Source organism: Orbicella franksi, chromosome 10, assembly GCF_964199315.1.
Source record: "Orbicella franksi chromosome 10, jaOrbFran1.1, whole genome shotgun sequence".
Classification (NCBI taxonomy): Eukaryota; Metazoa; Cnidaria; class Anthozoa; order Scleractinia; family Merulinidae; genus Orbicella; species Orbicella franksi.
The window spans coordinates 3691675-3709946 of NC_138154.1; the positions used below are offsets into that span (position 1 = coordinate 3691675).

At 39.1% G+C, this 18272-nt stretch overlaps 1 protein-coding gene across 6 annotated transcripts in view; it reads right to left on the reverse strand.

The window, feature by feature from the left end:
* LOC145500946 (uncharacterized) overlaps positions 1–13701 on the reverse strand; it is a 41310-nt gene extending 27609 nt beyond the window's left edge. For 4 of the 6 annotated variants that reach the window (XM_081480511.1, XM_081480514.1, XM_081480513.1 and 1 more), the window contains exons 1-4: positions 12359–13701; positions 7924–8018; positions 4299–4363; positions 1062–2283 (exon numbers count right to left, since the gene is read on the reverse strand). In XM_081480511.1, coding sequence (XP_081336637.1) covers positions 1062–2283; positions 4299–4316 — 1240 coding nt within the window. In that variant the 5' untranslated portion in view covers positions 4317–4363; positions 7924–8018; positions 12359–13701. Of the gene's footprint in view, positions 1–959; positions 972–1061; positions 2284–4298; positions 4364–7923; positions 8019–12358 lie in introns of those variants that run through there. The other 2 variants (XM_081480510.1, XM_081480515.1) reach the window with 2 other exon arrangements.
* Positions 13702–18272: the final 4571 nt, after the last annotated feature.

Genomic DNA, 18272 nt, shown 5'->3' on the forward strand with positions numbered 1-18272 from the left:
GCCACGATTTTTCAAATGGGGGTCACACTGTGTCAAAGTGAGGCTACTCACCAGATTGCCACCTGTTGTAGGTTGTTACCCCTAGCTACGCCATTGGTTTTTAATGACAACAATTCAAATCTATTATTTTAAACTGAGACAAACAATCCATCAGTATTGTATCATATGTTCGCTATAGTTTACTTATGGAATGACTCACTAAATTAAAAAGAACAATCCTTTAATTTGTTGAGTAATTTCAGACATATCTGACATACTGGCATATCGTAGTTATGTTTGTCTCGACAACATATACCGTAAATCCTCGAATTAGCGCCCCCCTCGAATAAGCGCGCCTCCTATCGACCGAAATTTAAAATAGCGCCCCCCTCCCCCCTCGAATAAGCGTCCCCTCTCCTCCCTCCATTTTGTAGACGGGTACTGGGACAAAAAAAGGATGTATAGGTTTCGTCACGCAGTATTAGATTTGTACATTGTTTCAGTTTGTGAACACGTTAAGTGAACACGTTGAACACGTTAAGTGCTAACGGTGCCGCGATTTAAACTAGGATGAGCTTTTTGTGTCGATAAACAGCTTAGGTTTTTGTTTACGTACAGATGATGTATTAAAAAAATTATCATGTCAGGCCACGATTTGGAAAAATTAAATAAGCTCCCCTCCCTGGAAAAAGCACCTCCCGTCTTCTTCTAAATTTGAAATAAGCGCCCCGGGTGCTAATTCGAGGATTTACGGTATCGGACACTCATGAAATTCAAAAAACAAACATTCGCTGGTTCAGCATAGTTTTGGATAACCAGCTACATACATACATCATACATACATCCTTTATTATCTTTCCCCATGGGGGCTTTTCGAAGACAATACGGTACAATACTACAATTAAATACTAATATACTAAAATTAAATACTAATATACTAAAATTGGTAATATACTAAAATTGGTATGGTTAATGCATACCATTGATCATGCTGACCAGCTAAAAGTAAAGCAAATCATTAGACACTTGCTTTTGAAGAGCCCTTCAATAATCGTAAATCCTCACTACTGGTTAATACATACCATTGATCATGCTGACCATTTTGTCAACGAGGTAATTACTTTGCCTCTCCCAACTGTACTTCGTCTCGTATAATGTACGTAATATTTTGGACTCCTGAAGTCGGCCCCTTCTCTCTTTATTTCGGACATCCTCGATTGCCTTGGCCCATACCGTGGGATCCTCGGAATCAACCACAAACAAAGAACCAAATGGCAATTTCTTCATGGCCTCTCCAAGGCCCGAGTTTCGGCTCACAAGGACGGGTAGACCAGCCGATAGAGCTTCAAGACCTGTTAGACCAAAGCCTTCTGTTCTCGAGGGCATAACAGCAAGATCTGCTTCGCAAAGCACCTTTTTCAAACCTTCCCGGCTTTGTAGAAAACTTCTTACCGTTAAGTTGTTGGGAAGAATGCCATACTCGAGAAAACGATTTTTAATTTCTTGTAGTTTTCCATCTGGTGCACCAACGAAAAGAAGATGACAGTCACTCAAGGTTGCAACAGCACTAGCTGCAATGTCAAATCCTTTCAACAAAAAATCTTCAGCATCTCCACGACCAAACACAAGGACTCGGAAAATGTTGCGGTCATCAAGAACCTGTTGGACTTCAGAAAACTCAGCCAAAATGCCAGGAGTAAATTCAAAGATTTGATCTTCCTTGCAGCCGCGAAGGTAGGCGCGAAAAGCCTCATTCAATTTGGGTCCAACTGTAACAACAAAGTCAGCCATTTCACAAAGAGCTACTTCCGTTTCATGCTTTTTTTCATTCACTGACACTGGATTCGAATATGTCTTATACATCCCGAGTTCCTCAGGGGCAGTATGGACAACCTGAACCCATTTACATTGGTGTGACTCCCGTATAACTTGTGCTTGATGACCGAGCTTGACACCATGACCAACAACTATGTCAATTTGTAAATCTTTTGGTGGAAAGTTAAGCCATGCCAACTCATCCATACCAGGCCGCCTAATTGCCTTGACAAGATTAACCTTGTGACCGAGAGCTGCTTTCTTGTCATCGTCATTGCATCGTGGAACAAAGAAGGTGACCTCTACCTCTGGACTTTTTGCCACGTTTATTGCTAACTCTTTGTTTACAGTGGAAAGTCCTCCTTTACATGATCCCCATTCTGATCCCAGGAAAGTAGCTTTTAATTTTCTTGATGATGAATAAGGTCCACTGTTTTCTTGAAATTCCTCTTTATTGGGTGTCAGAGAGGAGCTCGAGGATTCTGACTTCTGAAATAAATTATGCAAAATTGTAAACTAGCTGGAAAACGTTTAAGTGGTCGTCTTGTTTGTTGATAGACATCAAGGCTTTGATTTGCTCTCTTTAAAACAGAATAGATACTGCCGGAATTAGACTGTCTAAAACACGAAACGTCATATAAAGAGTTTTACTCATTTACAGTTTAATATACAATTGTGCTTACAATTTCCAAAAGATGTCTTTAAAAAGCAAAGATTTGTAACACACTTTGACTTAGGTTTAACAATTTAGGAGATCTGAAAACTCAACAGAGGCTATTTTTTCATTGGTATCAATTATGATCATCATCATCATCACCATTATGATAATCGCGATTTTCGTAATTTGCACAATAGGTTATCCAATGCATACTTCTCAAGTCAATCAAAAATAAGTATGGGTTATTGACCAAGTGTAAGGTCAAGATGGCTGGATATTGGCTAAGTTCTTTTTTTGCGTGTTTATGGACCGAGACGGAGTCGAGGTCCATAAACTCGCAAAAAAAAGAACGAGGCCAATATCCAGCCATCTTGACCGAACAAGCTTGGTCAATAAAGGATTTATTATATGGCTTTCGGGGAAATTTTTTTTGCGGGACTCGGCAGGTAGTCCCGAGCGGGCAAGATAGCTCCATCTTGCCCGTTCGGGTAGCCAATCACAGCGCAGGATTTGATTCATCTTGCCTGCTCACGGAGCTAGCCATGTAATAACTTGTATTACCACTAAGAAAAGCTAAGGAAGATTATACCGCGGACTCGAAGCTAATCGTTAAGTGCTTCCGTTTTCCTTGTTCCAAGATAATTTGAGTAAATATCAACTTGTAATCACATGCTTTTTTGGCATGAGGTCCCATAACTTAGTCATAAAAGAGCGTAGGACGCATGCTTCTTAGACATGTTGTTTTACTGCAAGGCAGAGCTGCAACGACTCCATCTGAAAATCATTAGTTTTATTGTTTTTCACTTCTGTTTTCCCTACTTCCTCAGTTTTCGATTGTCCTTTTACTATCATCTGTCTTTTTTTGCATTGCCTCTGTTTTGTTACTGTTATCTGAAAATTAGCTTCGTTTACTATCACTTTAGCGACTACTTGTTTCCGATATTTATTCAATGGCCTTAGTTGCAGGTGTGACAGCGTAGTCTGTCTGCAATGCAGTTTTGAGGTTACACTGGAATCTGTGGTTTCCTAGTGTGTTTTTTTCTTTTTGGAGATGTTACGGTAAGCAAGTAAGAAATAATTATCAAAAAACTATTAATGAATAAATTATAAAACTAAGTTAAGAAAGCTAAAAATGCGCCTATGCTATTGCTTATAGATTTGTTACCTTACTAAAGGTCTTTACAAGACTTCCATCATCAAATGATATAGTATGTTGTATATTAAGATCATTCCCCAGTATTGCATTGCGCATCTCTACTGCGCACAATTTAAGGCGTGATTAGCGCGCGCGCATTAAAAAATGGCGGCTTTTTCTTTACGGCTGGACCTCGCCATAGAGGTAAATCGTCATTTTCTCGCAAACGAGCATGGTGACCTATCATTTTTTTTTCTGTTGTTTTGAATTGAGTAATAAATTTCTCTGTGTAAAATAAACATGGACCAATTCTCAGTGTAGAACAAAAAACAATCGCCGAAAACGTGAATTTGGCAAGCAATCGTGACTACAATCATGGTGCTATTATAAGGATTTATATGGGTATAAACAAGGTGCTGTTGCTCTTAAACGAATATGAGGACCCCTCATTTTTATTTCAAAATTTAAGTTCCTATAATATAAACAATCAATAGGCAAAGTTTCACAAAAATCTCAGTGCAGGTTCTATTTCAGTGGAATAACTTAAGTACGTTATGACTGGCCCTAAGGGAAACGACGAGTTTTGCTTCCCCGAAACGTGACACGTTCTCCTCCAATTGAAAAGAGTCGGGAGGTATAACCACGTCACATGGTTTCTATATATACGAGCTCCCGAGTTAGCGAATTCTTGAAGACATAAAGAATTAATACCTTTCCTTGTGAAGACATTGCCGGAAATGCTACGGCGGCCGGAGGGTCTGTACTGGTTAGAGTCACTAAAACGATAAATGAGAATTAACCCAGTAACTTTAGATTTGATGTTTAAATATGGTAAAAATGACAACCACTAGTTAAATAGGTTTTAAAATTCTATACAAAGATCAAGTTTTAAGTTTTCATGTTAAATAGTCCGGCGGCATAACTCGAAATTTCAGGCAAATTGTGCTTTTTTTGATACAAGCATGAAATTTGGCACATTGATAGCAGTCACCAATACGAACATTTTCGGATATAGTGCCAAGGTGGACATCCGCTGGTTTCAATGGAAACCACAAAGTATTAAAATTCATGAAATTCCTCTCTTTACCCTAGTTTATCAGCAAATACACTTTCATTTCAATGGTTCCAACTTGCTTACCAAGGTCGTTTCGTTTTATCATATGGCACGTTACCCTTAATAGGTGTTGCCATTGAAACGGAAAAGTAAAATCCCACGTTTGCTGAAAATAAAAGAAAGCCCTGCGTCTTGTCGATGGGCCTCCTGTTGGTTAGACCATTATTATCTGCAATAAAACCTACAGATTTTTTAAGTGTCCTTAAATTTCCGTATCACATACTCGCGAATGCATTGGCCATCACACAAAACAGGGAAGTACATGTAACAAATTTACATCTTTTGCCGCAGCTCGTTTTACAACGACAATAGCCTAGCACTTTAGGGCTAGCGGCTGCTGCTTGTAGGGTAATCCATCTTGGCTGCATCTAGCCCTCTCTACCGAGATGTGTAGACAGCCGGGAAGTACAGGGGTTAGAATGGTTGCCTGTTCCCGCACGTATCCTCCTTGATATGTGACGCGCTTCATTAGGTTGTTGGGTCAGTGGGATACCGCGCATGCCGTGGAAACTTATAGCGGTTGTCGAAGACGCGTTGAGGTCAATTTTATCGACTGCCCGTGCAGTTAAAACCCCCGTTTTCAGGTTACGAGGGGATGCCGTGCCCATCCACAACTGCATCTGCTACTCTTGCCATATCTGATATATGACATACATCGCATTGTTGCTCTTGGCTATCAACATGCCTAGAGCATGCCGTCTGTCAACAATTTCTTTCTTAAGTAGATTTGTGTGCAGCATGCAGCCTTTACATACTGGTAAAGGGGTCTCTTGACTTTTGACATGCCGAGTGCATTCTTTGGATTTACGGGCGGGCTTTATGACTGGAATTTAGCGTTTCTCCCGCAAGGATCATGGCTACCGATGCCAGCAAGGTCAGTGGGGCAATGATTCCTTTTGGCGGTTCTGAGAAAAAGGTCCACTGGCTGTGAATGATCTGTTGAGCATTTATTTACGTACTATGCTAGTTGTGCGTTCTAAAGTCATCACGTTGCCATCGTTTTCCGCTGAGGAAGCGTAAAAACACTACTAGTCATCCTGTCTTCTTCAAACATTAGCAATACCTCTTTAACTTGGGTGTCAGCAGTCAATCACATGCGTAGAGTGTATCTTTTACTTGTCTGCCGCCACGCCTTTTGCAAAACTCCTTTCTCCAGTTTGAGAGCTTGAAAACGGTAGTACACGGCTGTCGAGTTCTAGAAAATTAACTCTGCTATAGTAAGATATTGGCAGTTGCGTTTTTCTTTTTTTTCTGATGACTTTTCCATTGGTATGTTGTCGGGCGCAGTTGACCAGTACTGCCAGACAACTCAGGTCATATTTGCATCCAAGGGCAATCATGTCAATTGTACTTGGTTTAGATATTAGATTCAAATGGAATAACTCTTGAGCAACAGATCGGACCCAGGATTGGAGTCGACAACTATTGTACACGCCTCCTTTATATCAACCTCGGTAGTTGGTTCCTTCCAAAAGGAACATACTGAGACATTTTGCTGTCTGGAAAATATTTCCTGTACGTACGTTAGCTGCTTCTTTGGCCGAGACAGTTTCCTTTTGAATATGTGATCCAGTTTGGTTCTGTTTGGTTCTGTCAAATTGTCAAATGTTCTCAAATCAACCCATTTAATTTCTTCCTTTACACGTTGACTTTTTAAAAAAGGATTGTGCTGTACGTAGTTGCATCGAATTGCACAGAAAAAAATTAGAATGAGATGCCGCTCCTACCATCTGAACCAAGAAAAAGTGTTGCAGAAATGTATGGAAAGGGCAGCAAGAGAAAATGCATATTTATGCAAATTAAGGCCTTCACTCATTTAATAGTTTTAGCAGGAAAATTTCCACTATTTGAATAAAAAGGGAGAAAAAATAACAATTCTAATCAATAACGTCAAAACCTAAGGTAAAAACGGTAATTAATTTTCGAAAAAGAACATTCGTAAGAACTTTGCGGGGGTCTAATGAGTAAAAACTCTAACAAGCTGGAATTATAAAATTGAGCTTGGCACTATATCAGGAATTGATTAGTGTGGGAATGCCCATAATCCTACAAAGTTTGTTGCTTGTATAAAAAATCGCACAATTCGAGAGCTATGCCGCCGGACTAAAGCATTTAGAGCTAGTTTCCTATTTGAAATTCTTCTAAGCTTAGAGCTATAGAGAGATTAATCAAGGAAAGAATAATCCAGTTACGAGACAAGTTGATTTGTTTCACAGCTGGAAGTTAATCAGTTAATCCTGGGACACTGATGTTTTACAGGCAGCTTTTATTAAAGGAGTTTCATTGCCTGGTGCATGCGAATGCTATGTTTCGACTCTCTGCATAAAGTCGCATTCGAGTCAAAACTCGAATGCAACCACGTGCATTTTAGTAATCACAGACTACCATTTTGTGAGAGTAGAATGATGGCCTTTCTGTAGCCATACGGCTACAATAATGCTAGCAGAATGACTAAAGAAAGATGAAAGTTTTAAATGGGGTAAATTTCACCAGGATCTGAGTTACCTTAGCTGCGAAATGACGCCATGCTCCATTTTACATAAGACGTAATTACCTCCAGTGAAAATCTCAGCGAAATTGCTCCGTTTGACTTTCAGAAACGTTGGCTTAAATATCAACTGGTGCGGGGTGTTATTTTGCTATCTATCAAAAATTGCCCCTAAAATTATTAAATTGGGCAGGAATTAAAAAAACACTCAATGAATGTTTTTTAGACTTGGTCCTCAATGAGATTAATCCATATTCAACGCAATCCCGGAGTTTCAAATTAATTGAAACATGTTAAGGCAGCTAATTTTCAGCGTCAATTCAGGATAATATTGCACTGAATTTCACTCATGTTGTTTGTTGTCTATATTATAATGTTGTTTTGTCTCGAATCACCATGCTATTGCACATTTCTGTATGAATTCATGATATACGGAAATGTACAATAGCATGATTATTCTAAACAAAAGAAAATTATAATCGTTCTTTAGTACACCAGTAACGTTCGATTTTCGGTTGGATTGATAATGCCTGGTGCTGCTCTAGTCGCTCAAAGTTGAACTGTATCGTTACCGAAACTTCCGATAGAGCCACCTTAAACTCCCTAATAACTGAGCCAGAGAGTTGATGAATGCTTCATTTCCTAACACTTTGAGCTATGATCATTAAGGCTAGGCAAAACGATTTTTCAGGGGAAAACTGAATTACTTCTTTAAAAATAACTCCTGCAGATACCTGTTTTTTGTGATACCTTCCTTTTTTCTGAGGAACAACATAGGAAACGTCTGGTTCAGGGAGAATTCCTTGTGGACCATGCCATGACAAAGTCACTAAAATGATAAGTGACAATTAATTACAAAATTGCTTAACGCTTTTTACGTAGCATGAAGTGATTCCAACCCGTTAAAGAGCAAATACATTTTAAAAGATGCAAATTGCAAGCTTTGTTGTACAGGTAGCGGGGCGACATATTCGTGCCCTCATGTGGATATGATGACAAAATGCTCCAATTTACCTCTTGTATAGAATGGCATCATTGCCATTATTACCCCTCCAAAATTAGAAAATTTCTGAACAATGCGAGTTACTCCAATTTTCTTTCAGCAGGAATGTAGATGTAGGCATAATGAAATATGGAGTTAATTTTTATACGGAAATTCTAACAACTAAAGTTGCAATTTTCCCAGAAATTAACTCTTGCATAGTAAAGGACCAAAACGTGCCGCTGTGACGATAAGTTTTTCCTGCAACACTGTAAATTTCGGACTGAACGGACACTTGAACTGACAACTGGGGGAATCTAACTCTGGAGAGAACTGCTTGGCTGCGGGAACGGAAATTCGTCACGATTTCCTGGTACACGAGGATCTACTTCAATGGTCTTCACTACGGACGTCAAGGAAGAGACATAACTTGGTCCAACAGTAGTTTATTCTGCACTCTAACGTTGAGGGTGAAACTGACATACTCGTCGGAGTAATCGATGTAATCGTAACGGTGTAGCCGATGTAATCGAAAAAGCTTTACAAACGTACTCGCTTATATATCATCCTTTACACGTCAAGTGTTTACAATATGCTAATGTAACTTCAGGTATACAATACGAGCGGAAAGTACTTAATTAAGATAGCGAATTCTAATCAACACCACGAGGCTTCCAAAATTAAAAATAGAGTGCTAGGATTAAAATTACCAGGCTGAGATTAAGATAGAACAAACTTAGGAAATTAAAAGTGAGATACTTAAATTTGAAATTCTGAATTGGTGTTACCGATAGCAAGGAAAAATTATCCTATGAATAGAAAGCACTAAAACTCCATTAGTGAAAAGCAGTCCAGCTGGCTAACTTCCGAGGCAACTAATAAAACTTCATTAGTGAAAAGTAGTTCAGCTGGCTAGTTTCTGAAGGAACGGAAGGTAGATTTTAATAATAAAAAGAAACTCAAATGACCCGATAACGAACTACTTGTTTTCCAAATGAGTTGGTGAAACAGCGTTGCACACGCTCAGGTGTACAAAAAATCGGCAAAGTACAAAGAAGAACAAAACTTAAGATTTCCAGTAGCCAGCTGAAAAGAGGCTACTGTTGGGCTTTTTTCTATAATTTTCCAAATAATAAAGAAATGTCTGTGCAATGGCGAATTTTCTCATAACACCGCCCGCTGAGCAAGAAGTGTTTTCCTAAGCCACAGTTTCTGTGCCCTTGCATCCCTCCATATCTAGGCACTTTCATGAGCTTCGCCCCAGACCTCAAAAATTCTTCCTGATTGTTATGTATATCACAGGAAAAATATCAAATTGCCAATGATGGGTAATTTACATAAACTTTCCAAAGTGGAAACCCAACATTGGTTATTGAGTGACGAAGGTAAGCAGACTGGGAATTAAGCGGGATTTTGTTGCAGGAAAAAGTATAAATTTGGAAACTTGGGAAATCATGAAGAAACTCCCAAATGTAAAAAACCCAATATTGGTTATTACATGAAAACCAGTTTACCAATCTTGGGAATTTACTGGGACTTTAAGACTACTTCGGAAACTGACAACCTAATCCTCTCAAGGAAACAACCGCAGTGTCCCTAAGAGTTCTTTCGGCCGATATATCACGTTTCTTTGCTCGAATTTTCTACGATATTTTGCGTAAAAAATAGCCAATACTTAAGAAATTGGCCACCGTAAAGAGATTCGAAAGCTGACGTTTCGAACGTTAGCCCTTCGTCGGAGCGATTGTAGTCCACATTATCAGCCGAGCTGATAAAACCAAATTATCTTGTTATACTCCCCACCGACGCAGCACGACAGTTTCTTTAGACACTTACCTCCTCTATTCTAGTTACATCTTAGCATTTGACAGCCTCAGCATGCTTTTTCAATACTGGGTGTTGCAGAAGAACTATTATATAAAAGACCACTGACTGTTTCATTGAGTTATGATAGCTTTGTTTGTGATACTTTTAATAGGAACATGTCTGCGTTGTACTACTTGTACATGACATTCAAGTTCTTCCTGATAAAATGGAAATGTTGGAGTCAGATTACTTTTGGCTTTTCTTGGCTTACATAGAGAGGGTTTCCTTCTTATCTTGTAGACAGATCAATAATTATTGAAAAGCTTCCTCAAACATATTGGAACTGATGTGGGAAGTTTAATGGGAAATCTTTTTCTTTGAGGAAGGTTCACCTTACAATAACAAATATTATTATATCCGTCGTTATAGCTTCAGTGACAAGAAAAGCCTGTTTGATTAAAATCAGAGCTCCCAAGGTGGTATAGTAGAAAATATTAAAAAATTGGGATGTCATCCGAACCAAACAAGAAATTGGGAATATTCTTGAATTCCGATTTGGGTTTTTATTGGTAATTAAAAAAAAAAAAAAGTAAAAAAGTGTGAATTCCCACTTTGGCCGGGAATTTTTATAAATTCCCTTCAATTTTTCCAATAAAATTTCTTTTGGGAACTCTCACATTCACAATTTAGGTAATTTTTGCGTTTTTCTTGGGATTATGTGCGGTAATGTTTTGATGAATTCAAAATAGTATTTCTACAGCCTATTCCTATTCCTTAAGCTCATAGCCCCTTTCAAGTAACATAGTATTGATAAAACATATCATTTCGTTTCGTTTAATTGTTTACACTAGTCCAGGGAGACTACAGAGATGCTCACAAGAACAAATTAAAACAACATATAGAGTTAAATAAACTTCCTCATAGTTACATGAGTTATATTTTACTGATATCACGACTTCCTGCACTAAATGATTAACTCGTCTTGGTAAGTCGCTACAAATAATGTAGCTTAACTACCAAGGGCATAACCAAAAGCGCTAGCGTTGCTACAAACTAAACGTTATACTTTTGACGCTTGCTGAATAATTTACACTAGCTTGCGCACCCAAACAAACAAAAGCTGAAGCTGATTTAAGCGCCAATCAATGTAGGACACCACAGTCAATGCCAAATGATCTATCATCGACACCCCTCGAAAGAACCCCTTCACATTAGTAGAATTCTACTAGTATACTAATGTAAATGCTGTCATCTGACTGGCTGAGCCATTGCACACTATCAGCAGTGTTAGTGTGCAGTGGCTTGGTCTGGTCGACAAAATTGCAACGTTTCCTCGTTCCTCCGAAGTTTTGAAAGAACATTTAGAAACAAGTAAACAATCAAATTCCTGAGAAGACTAAAAGAAGGGCATTTACGGTTTCTTGAATTAACAGAGCTGCAATTTTTGAAAGAAACTGATAAGCGCGCGTACATGTACACCATGCCAAATTGACAATTCAGTCCGCGCGAATTCTCTTGAGCGTAAAGTTTAATACTAAGACCAGAAATAATTGGAATTGTTATTTGAAGGGAGTTTCTGCTAGAATTCTACTAAAACAATTAGATTACTCGATAGTTGATTCGGCCTTCGGCCTCATCAGCTATCACCTCATAGAAATCTCGAACTCATAATCTAATTGTTAATTATGGCCTAATATGTCGAGTGTTGCATCATAGTCACGGTGTTGAGCCCAGTAAAGATATAGCTCTCACTAAATTGTTGGCGGAGAGTTCCTCCTCTACCTAAGGTGGTTGGCAAGTTTTTCGTCGAACTAGCGTCAAGGCTAAACAGTCAGTCTTAAAGATGACAACTAAATCATCACGACAAACCTGGATTTTGACGAGTCTTGTTCGAAAAGACTCGGTGATTCACAATAGGAAGAGGAACTAAAGGGTACTCAGCAGCAAGCTGGGAAGCCGTCGTTTGAATCCCATAAAAGGTTCAAGATAACCGGTAAATAAGAAGACGAATTACATATATAAGACATCATTATGTCGTGATCTCAGGTCTCGTAATACAAAATGATTGCATCAGCCTATGTTAGCTTATGTTGTAAAATCGGTAAAGCCGAATCTTAACACGACATGCCAAATCCTGTATCAGCCAACAACGCTTAGTAAACATTTTCTTTATCCCTATAAATTTGACAATGTCGGCGTTTTTCGGTGATGAAAACTACGATTTTAAACTACGTGTATTGGTTTTCGATCTTCGTTCATCCCGTTGGCTTGAACGAATTAACGATTCTCGCTGAAATCATTTGAAATAGAGAAACTGTTTCTAGACTACGGTCGTCTACTTACATTACAAAATGCGCATGAATTAACTAGGTAAAACAAACCTGTAATTGCGTCACTTTACTCTGTAATCACATCACTCAGTCATCTTGAATAATGCGTATCGAGAGTAGAAGCAGACTCAATCAAGTGTAGTACATTCCTTGGTGTGATCTGAGCGAACGTCGTTGAAAAATACACTCTGCATCAGGACTATCCAGAGTTTGACCTTTCAGTTTCTGTCACTGATATTCTAATTCTGTAGCTGACTGACTTAAATTTGCATAAGTAACAGTAATGAATGAGTTGCTAGTAATCGGATACCCGTGTTTGCGCAAAGAACTCTGGGATCGTCAGGGGACAAACATTGCAAGTCGCTAGAAGGAAATGTATGGCGAAAAGTTGTTTCGACGCCCAAAAACATGGTTTTGGGGACAGATCAACGCTTTTTCGCCGTTGTTTTATCGCGAATGGATTTTGGCAAAGTTGATACGTGGAAAATGTAAGTTTTTGTTTGAATAACCGTGAAATAAGTGATAAAATTAACCGATAAACTCCCTTTTGTTTGCGTGAGGTTTATTGTGAAATACATTGTGAAGTATATATGAAATAATTCATATTTGAACTGCGGTAGTCGGTGAAAGTGAAGTATGATCATCGCAGTAAATTTTCCAATTTAAGCAACTGGAAAGAAGAAGCCTGAAAAAAATCAGGGCTTCAACGGGATTCGAACCCGTGACCTCCGCGATACCGGTGCGATGCTCTACCAACTGAGCTATGAAGCCACACATTGGGAGCGAGGTCAATTAATTGAGTTCATATCTTCCCGTGAGTGAAATGAGTGAAATACATTGAAGCAAATGGTAGAAAAGACCCTCCGAGAAGTTAAATGTAAAGGCAGAAAAGAAGCTCTAAAACAGAAATCGAAGATCGCAGAAGGAACTACTACCCTTTGTGCGGCCTTTGTGTCGGGCAATTTCACTCAACCGTCAATACCAAACATTGGAAAGCATAATCACGCACAAATGGCACTTTTAAATACAAATACTCAGAGATATATTCAAGGAGCCATCCTTGATCTGTTATAGAAAAGGAAAATCACTGAAATGCGTGCTTATAAAAGCAAAACAAAGGCTTTGAGCAACACAGTAGCCACACAGAATGAGTCACGCGGACTCATTTGTCCTTAAATCAACTCCAGACAGTACAATGATCGCCACCGGGGCTTATTTCCAGTATTATTTGTATGACTGACCTTTCAAATAAGCCAAAAGTAGCCTGTGCACAACTTAAAAGGCTGTACTGGGTTATTTCCTCTCGATTTATACCTAATTAATTTTGTAATATTTTCAGACCATTACGCGATGTAAATTTCACAATAAACCTCACGCAAGCAACGGAGTTTATGCATCAGTCAATTCCAGCAGTGCCCAACCCCCCCCCCCCCCACCCGGGCAACCGCGGAACATTTGCTCACGTTATCAGTACCGGGGGTGGGGCATCGGCAATTTTATCGCGGCCCGGGGGCTGGGCATTTGCTTACCCCGGGGCGACCCCCGGGCACTTGACACACGTGTTTTGGAAAGTGCCATGGATGAGTTCATCGGGAAAGACGAGGCATTTGTCGAACAGTGGCTTGTCCGTCAGGGACTAGAGAAACTTGCAGATGTTTTTAAAGGTATGTTTTCTCAATTGTAGATATTTCTTCATTACTTGTAAGCATATAAATATAAGTGACAAGGTAAACTATATTTTGTTTATCACAAAACAATCACTGACGTGAACACGACTATTTCGCATTTCGCATTCAAAACTAGCCTAGCATTTTTTAAATTCAAGAAAGTGGAGTTAAAATACTTAAGGTTTGCGAATTCAAATGATGCGATCTCCAAGACAGATCTCGCGAGCTCTAAATGCAATGCATCATCATTTAAAATGTCTTGATTCTTCACAGAAAAAGTAGCCTGCGAATACAGGCGCCTATCATCGCTCGCGGCTGGGGGCACGTCCGCCGCAATCCCAGCTATCCCCTAGCAAACTGTTAAAAACAAATATAAAGAAATAAATATAATCAGAATCAACTAACACGTACTGTTGTCCTTGAAGTCTTACCGTTCCATTAAAATACTGAACAGTTGACCGTTTTACTCACTGATTAATTAAACTAGTGAGACAATCTCAGATAGTGCAGAGCACAATTGATAGCTCTGGCACGGTAGTCCCATAAGTACTCACCCATGCTCGGTTCACTTCCGGTTTGTGTCTACCTTGGTAGTCTGCTACGGCTTTTCCCCTTTGCAGTGTGTATGTTTCAAGGTTGTATTTTCATTCAAGGTCCAAAAATTACGTACAAATTAATTACTCCTCGTGTTTTACGTTGATTTTCGTTCATTTTAAATTAAATAATATGTTGAAGAAGCAAACGTGACAATTTAGCTCTTCACGCCAACTTTGTAACTTGATACTTTTGTTTTCCTCGCAAAGACATGTAATATGAAACCCTTGTTTTCTTCAACACACGGAAGATGTGCTTGTTTTTCGGAGATAAATGAAAGAATGTTAAATATCTGATGTAGTGATGAAGAAACGGAACAGAAACGATATTGTTTTACTAAAAATGCAAATTTCACCGATGAACAAGAACTAATTTAATTATCAGATAGTCACGAAATACCACTTTCTTTTTCTGTTGCCACTTTTGTTGTTAACAATAAAACAATTCAAAATTAACACACAACGATATTGATGGCTGAGAAGCGTTTCAACGAAAAGTATTGAAGATAAACAGCGCTACTTGGCCGATATGAATGAGTCTCCTCAAAGACTGATTAAATTCATTTGCGCTTTTCATTAGGTGCCACGGTGTCTGCAGCAATATTTGAGCACTTTCCTGGTTTCTTTTGTGACAAATTTACAATTTGCGGAGTATTAAAGCCACTAACTTGGGAACTTTCTGGTCTCTCTTACAGATACAATTAAGGCAAGAAATAAACAAGCCGCTAAGGAGAAGCAATACATTTGAACCCTGAGAAGCACACTATTGTAGATTGAAAACAGCAGATGATATTTGTTGAACCACACTTTGAGCACACTTTTTTGCAATAAAAGGGACAATTGGCGCTACCTGAAAAATAACTGCCGTCTTTGGTCAAATGACGTGACATTTAAAATACCGCGTGGAAAGATAGGGTATAACAATAATGATGCTAGAAAGCATGCGTCTTACATGTTAAGTTCTACCATAAGGAAAACCACTCAACATTTGTGCGTGATTCCGTATGCAATGTATCCTCCACCTAATATAGAAGCCACGAACGCTAACTTATCTACGCATGCGTTTAGAGCAAATTAGTTTTGTTCTAAAGAGAATGGTACCACAAGGAGAGCAAGGAGTTACCTGAAACAAATACATAGCTTTGCGATGTTCATATCTAACTGACGGCGATGGAAGGTGTTTTGCTTAGAGTACACATGTACCTTTCCCACCCCACCCCCACCACTACCTTGCCTCTAGACTAATTAATTAAACAAACATTAAAGTTTACACCTTAGCGCCAAAGGGCCATAGCACCATAGTGTCATAGTGCCTTAGCGGCAGGCAGCTCCCATAACCATCCGAATAGTGCACTCGGCACTAAAAACTGTAGAGGTGTTGGAAGGCGACGATCCCGGGGGTGGGGAGTTGCCCTCATTCTTCGTCCCCACCCCGGGACATTTAGACAGCTTATGTGTCCCCACCCCGGGGACACATAACCAATTTTTTTTTTTTTAAAATACTGATGCCCGGGGGTTAGCCCGGAGGGGGGGGATGGGCACTGCTGGAATTGACTGATGCATTATCGGTAGATTTTGTCACATATTTCACGGTTATTCAAACAAAAACTTACATATTCTACATATCAACATTGCCCAAATCCATTCGCGATAAAAACGACGGCGAAAAAGCGTTGATATCTCTCAAAAATCGTTTTCTTGTACCTCGAAACAACTTTTCGCCATACATTTCCTTCTAGCGACTAGCAATGTTTGCCCCCTAACGATCTCAGAGTTCTTCGCGCAAACACGGGTATCCGATTACTGGCAACTCATTCATTGGACCGAGTGAATCACCCGAGTAATTCAAAATTAGACGAGCGCGAAGCGCGAGGCCGATTTGAAATTAAGAGCAGGATTACTCCCTGAATTGTACGACACGAGGTCTGTACAGGTCCGCAAATGATCCCGGACCGCAAATGATCCCGACTAAAAAATAACGAATGGGATGGATGGTGGGATGGTGTGGATAGGGAATTGGCATACGTGAATACCGATGTTTTTGTAATGGCTTACAACTTGCTTTTTTCTTCATACTTTCGACTAAATTTTGTTGCTAACTACGATGTTATGAATATCACCACTCATCATCAAAACGCGACTTGGCTTGCATTTCTTTGCAATTCTCAGTAGAATTATGATCAGTGCAACATACGCTACATATCCTCCTTTGTTAAACATTGATATTTCGGTGTTATAGTTAAATCAAATTTTATCACCCATTAACGCCACTCGTCTAAAGTTTTAAACTAAAATCTAACCATGAAGCAACTATTAAGGAAGACGCTGTCATTTAAGTAGACCCACAAGCCTACCGCTTCATCACTCTGTAAAACACCTAGTGTGTAGCACTGGAAATTTGAACAAATTTATTTTGTTATTTTTCCGTGGTCGTATTTTGGCTTTAATTCCTCGGAAATGACTACTTGAGTATTCTAAGAAGCCAAACTTCCAAGCTATAGTTATGAAGTTCAGCTTCATGACCAAGCAAGGCCAAGGCTTGCTCTTCGATTTGACAAGTTAGCTGTTTGATAGATGTTTGATACTATCGCCACCGGGATTTCGAGAATGTTTACAAGTATGTGTTTTTTGTAAGACTTCTAATTCAATAGATCGTCTTCACGTGACGTTTTTTTTATCCTCATCAGGCATAAGACGCGATATATTTATATCTGTTTACAATTAACGTGCTTCGTTTGGAAACCAGAGCATTTTGAATTTCAGGGTTATGGAGGTTGCGTGACACAAGGCTACGATCGAGTTTGTTGAAAAGTATATACTTATCTCATGATTTTGAGCCGTTTTGGAAGTTAGAGCATTGTTTGTTTAGTACTGATAGTCAGTCGCCAGGAAAGCCAAAGTAAGTTCCAGATGTTTACACTATATTCCGGCCGCCATTTGGTGTACCACGGATGTATACCAACATGGTGTTTTCTTACTGGGCTCTGTAAATTTCTGGGAAACATTTATGACGAGTTTCTGAAGTTTGGGGAAACACACAGGCCTAAAACTTGGAGAAGTGTCTTATTCAGTTATCTTCTATAGCGTACATCACAATTTCTTAGCTTTTTCCATTGGTTGGTTTTTGATTTATTATTATCATTTTTTATTGCGTGACAGTGAAAACTATCTGAACCGTTAGAAGAACAAAACAGCAACTGTGGAATATTTTTTTGTAAAATGATAAAACATGTTTTTTAGTTCATAATTTTTGTATCTGTTCTCACCTTCCTCTGATATAAATCCATGCCATTCCTTATGTTTTGATCGGGATCATTTGCGGTCCAATATGGGGATCATTTCCGGTCCGGGATCATTTGCGGTTCAATTTGGGGATCATTTGCGGTCTGGGATCATTTGCGGTCCTGGGATCATTTGCGGACCCGTAGAGGTCCAATTACTAATTAATCATATCATAACAAATTTCGGAATTAAAAAGTCCCGCAGTCGATGAACAAGAAATGAACAAAGTGTTGAACTGAAGTGCTACCTGAATGCTGAACGCTTGTGAGAACTCAAAAAAGTTTTCCCAAACTTCCTCTCTTGTTTCTATAACTCGATAGGAACACGGAATATGTTTTCTATTTCTTAAATAAAGCATGCAAAGCTAAATATCAAACGCTCTGAACGCGCGTTACACGTTTCAACCCTTTACGCGGTATGCAG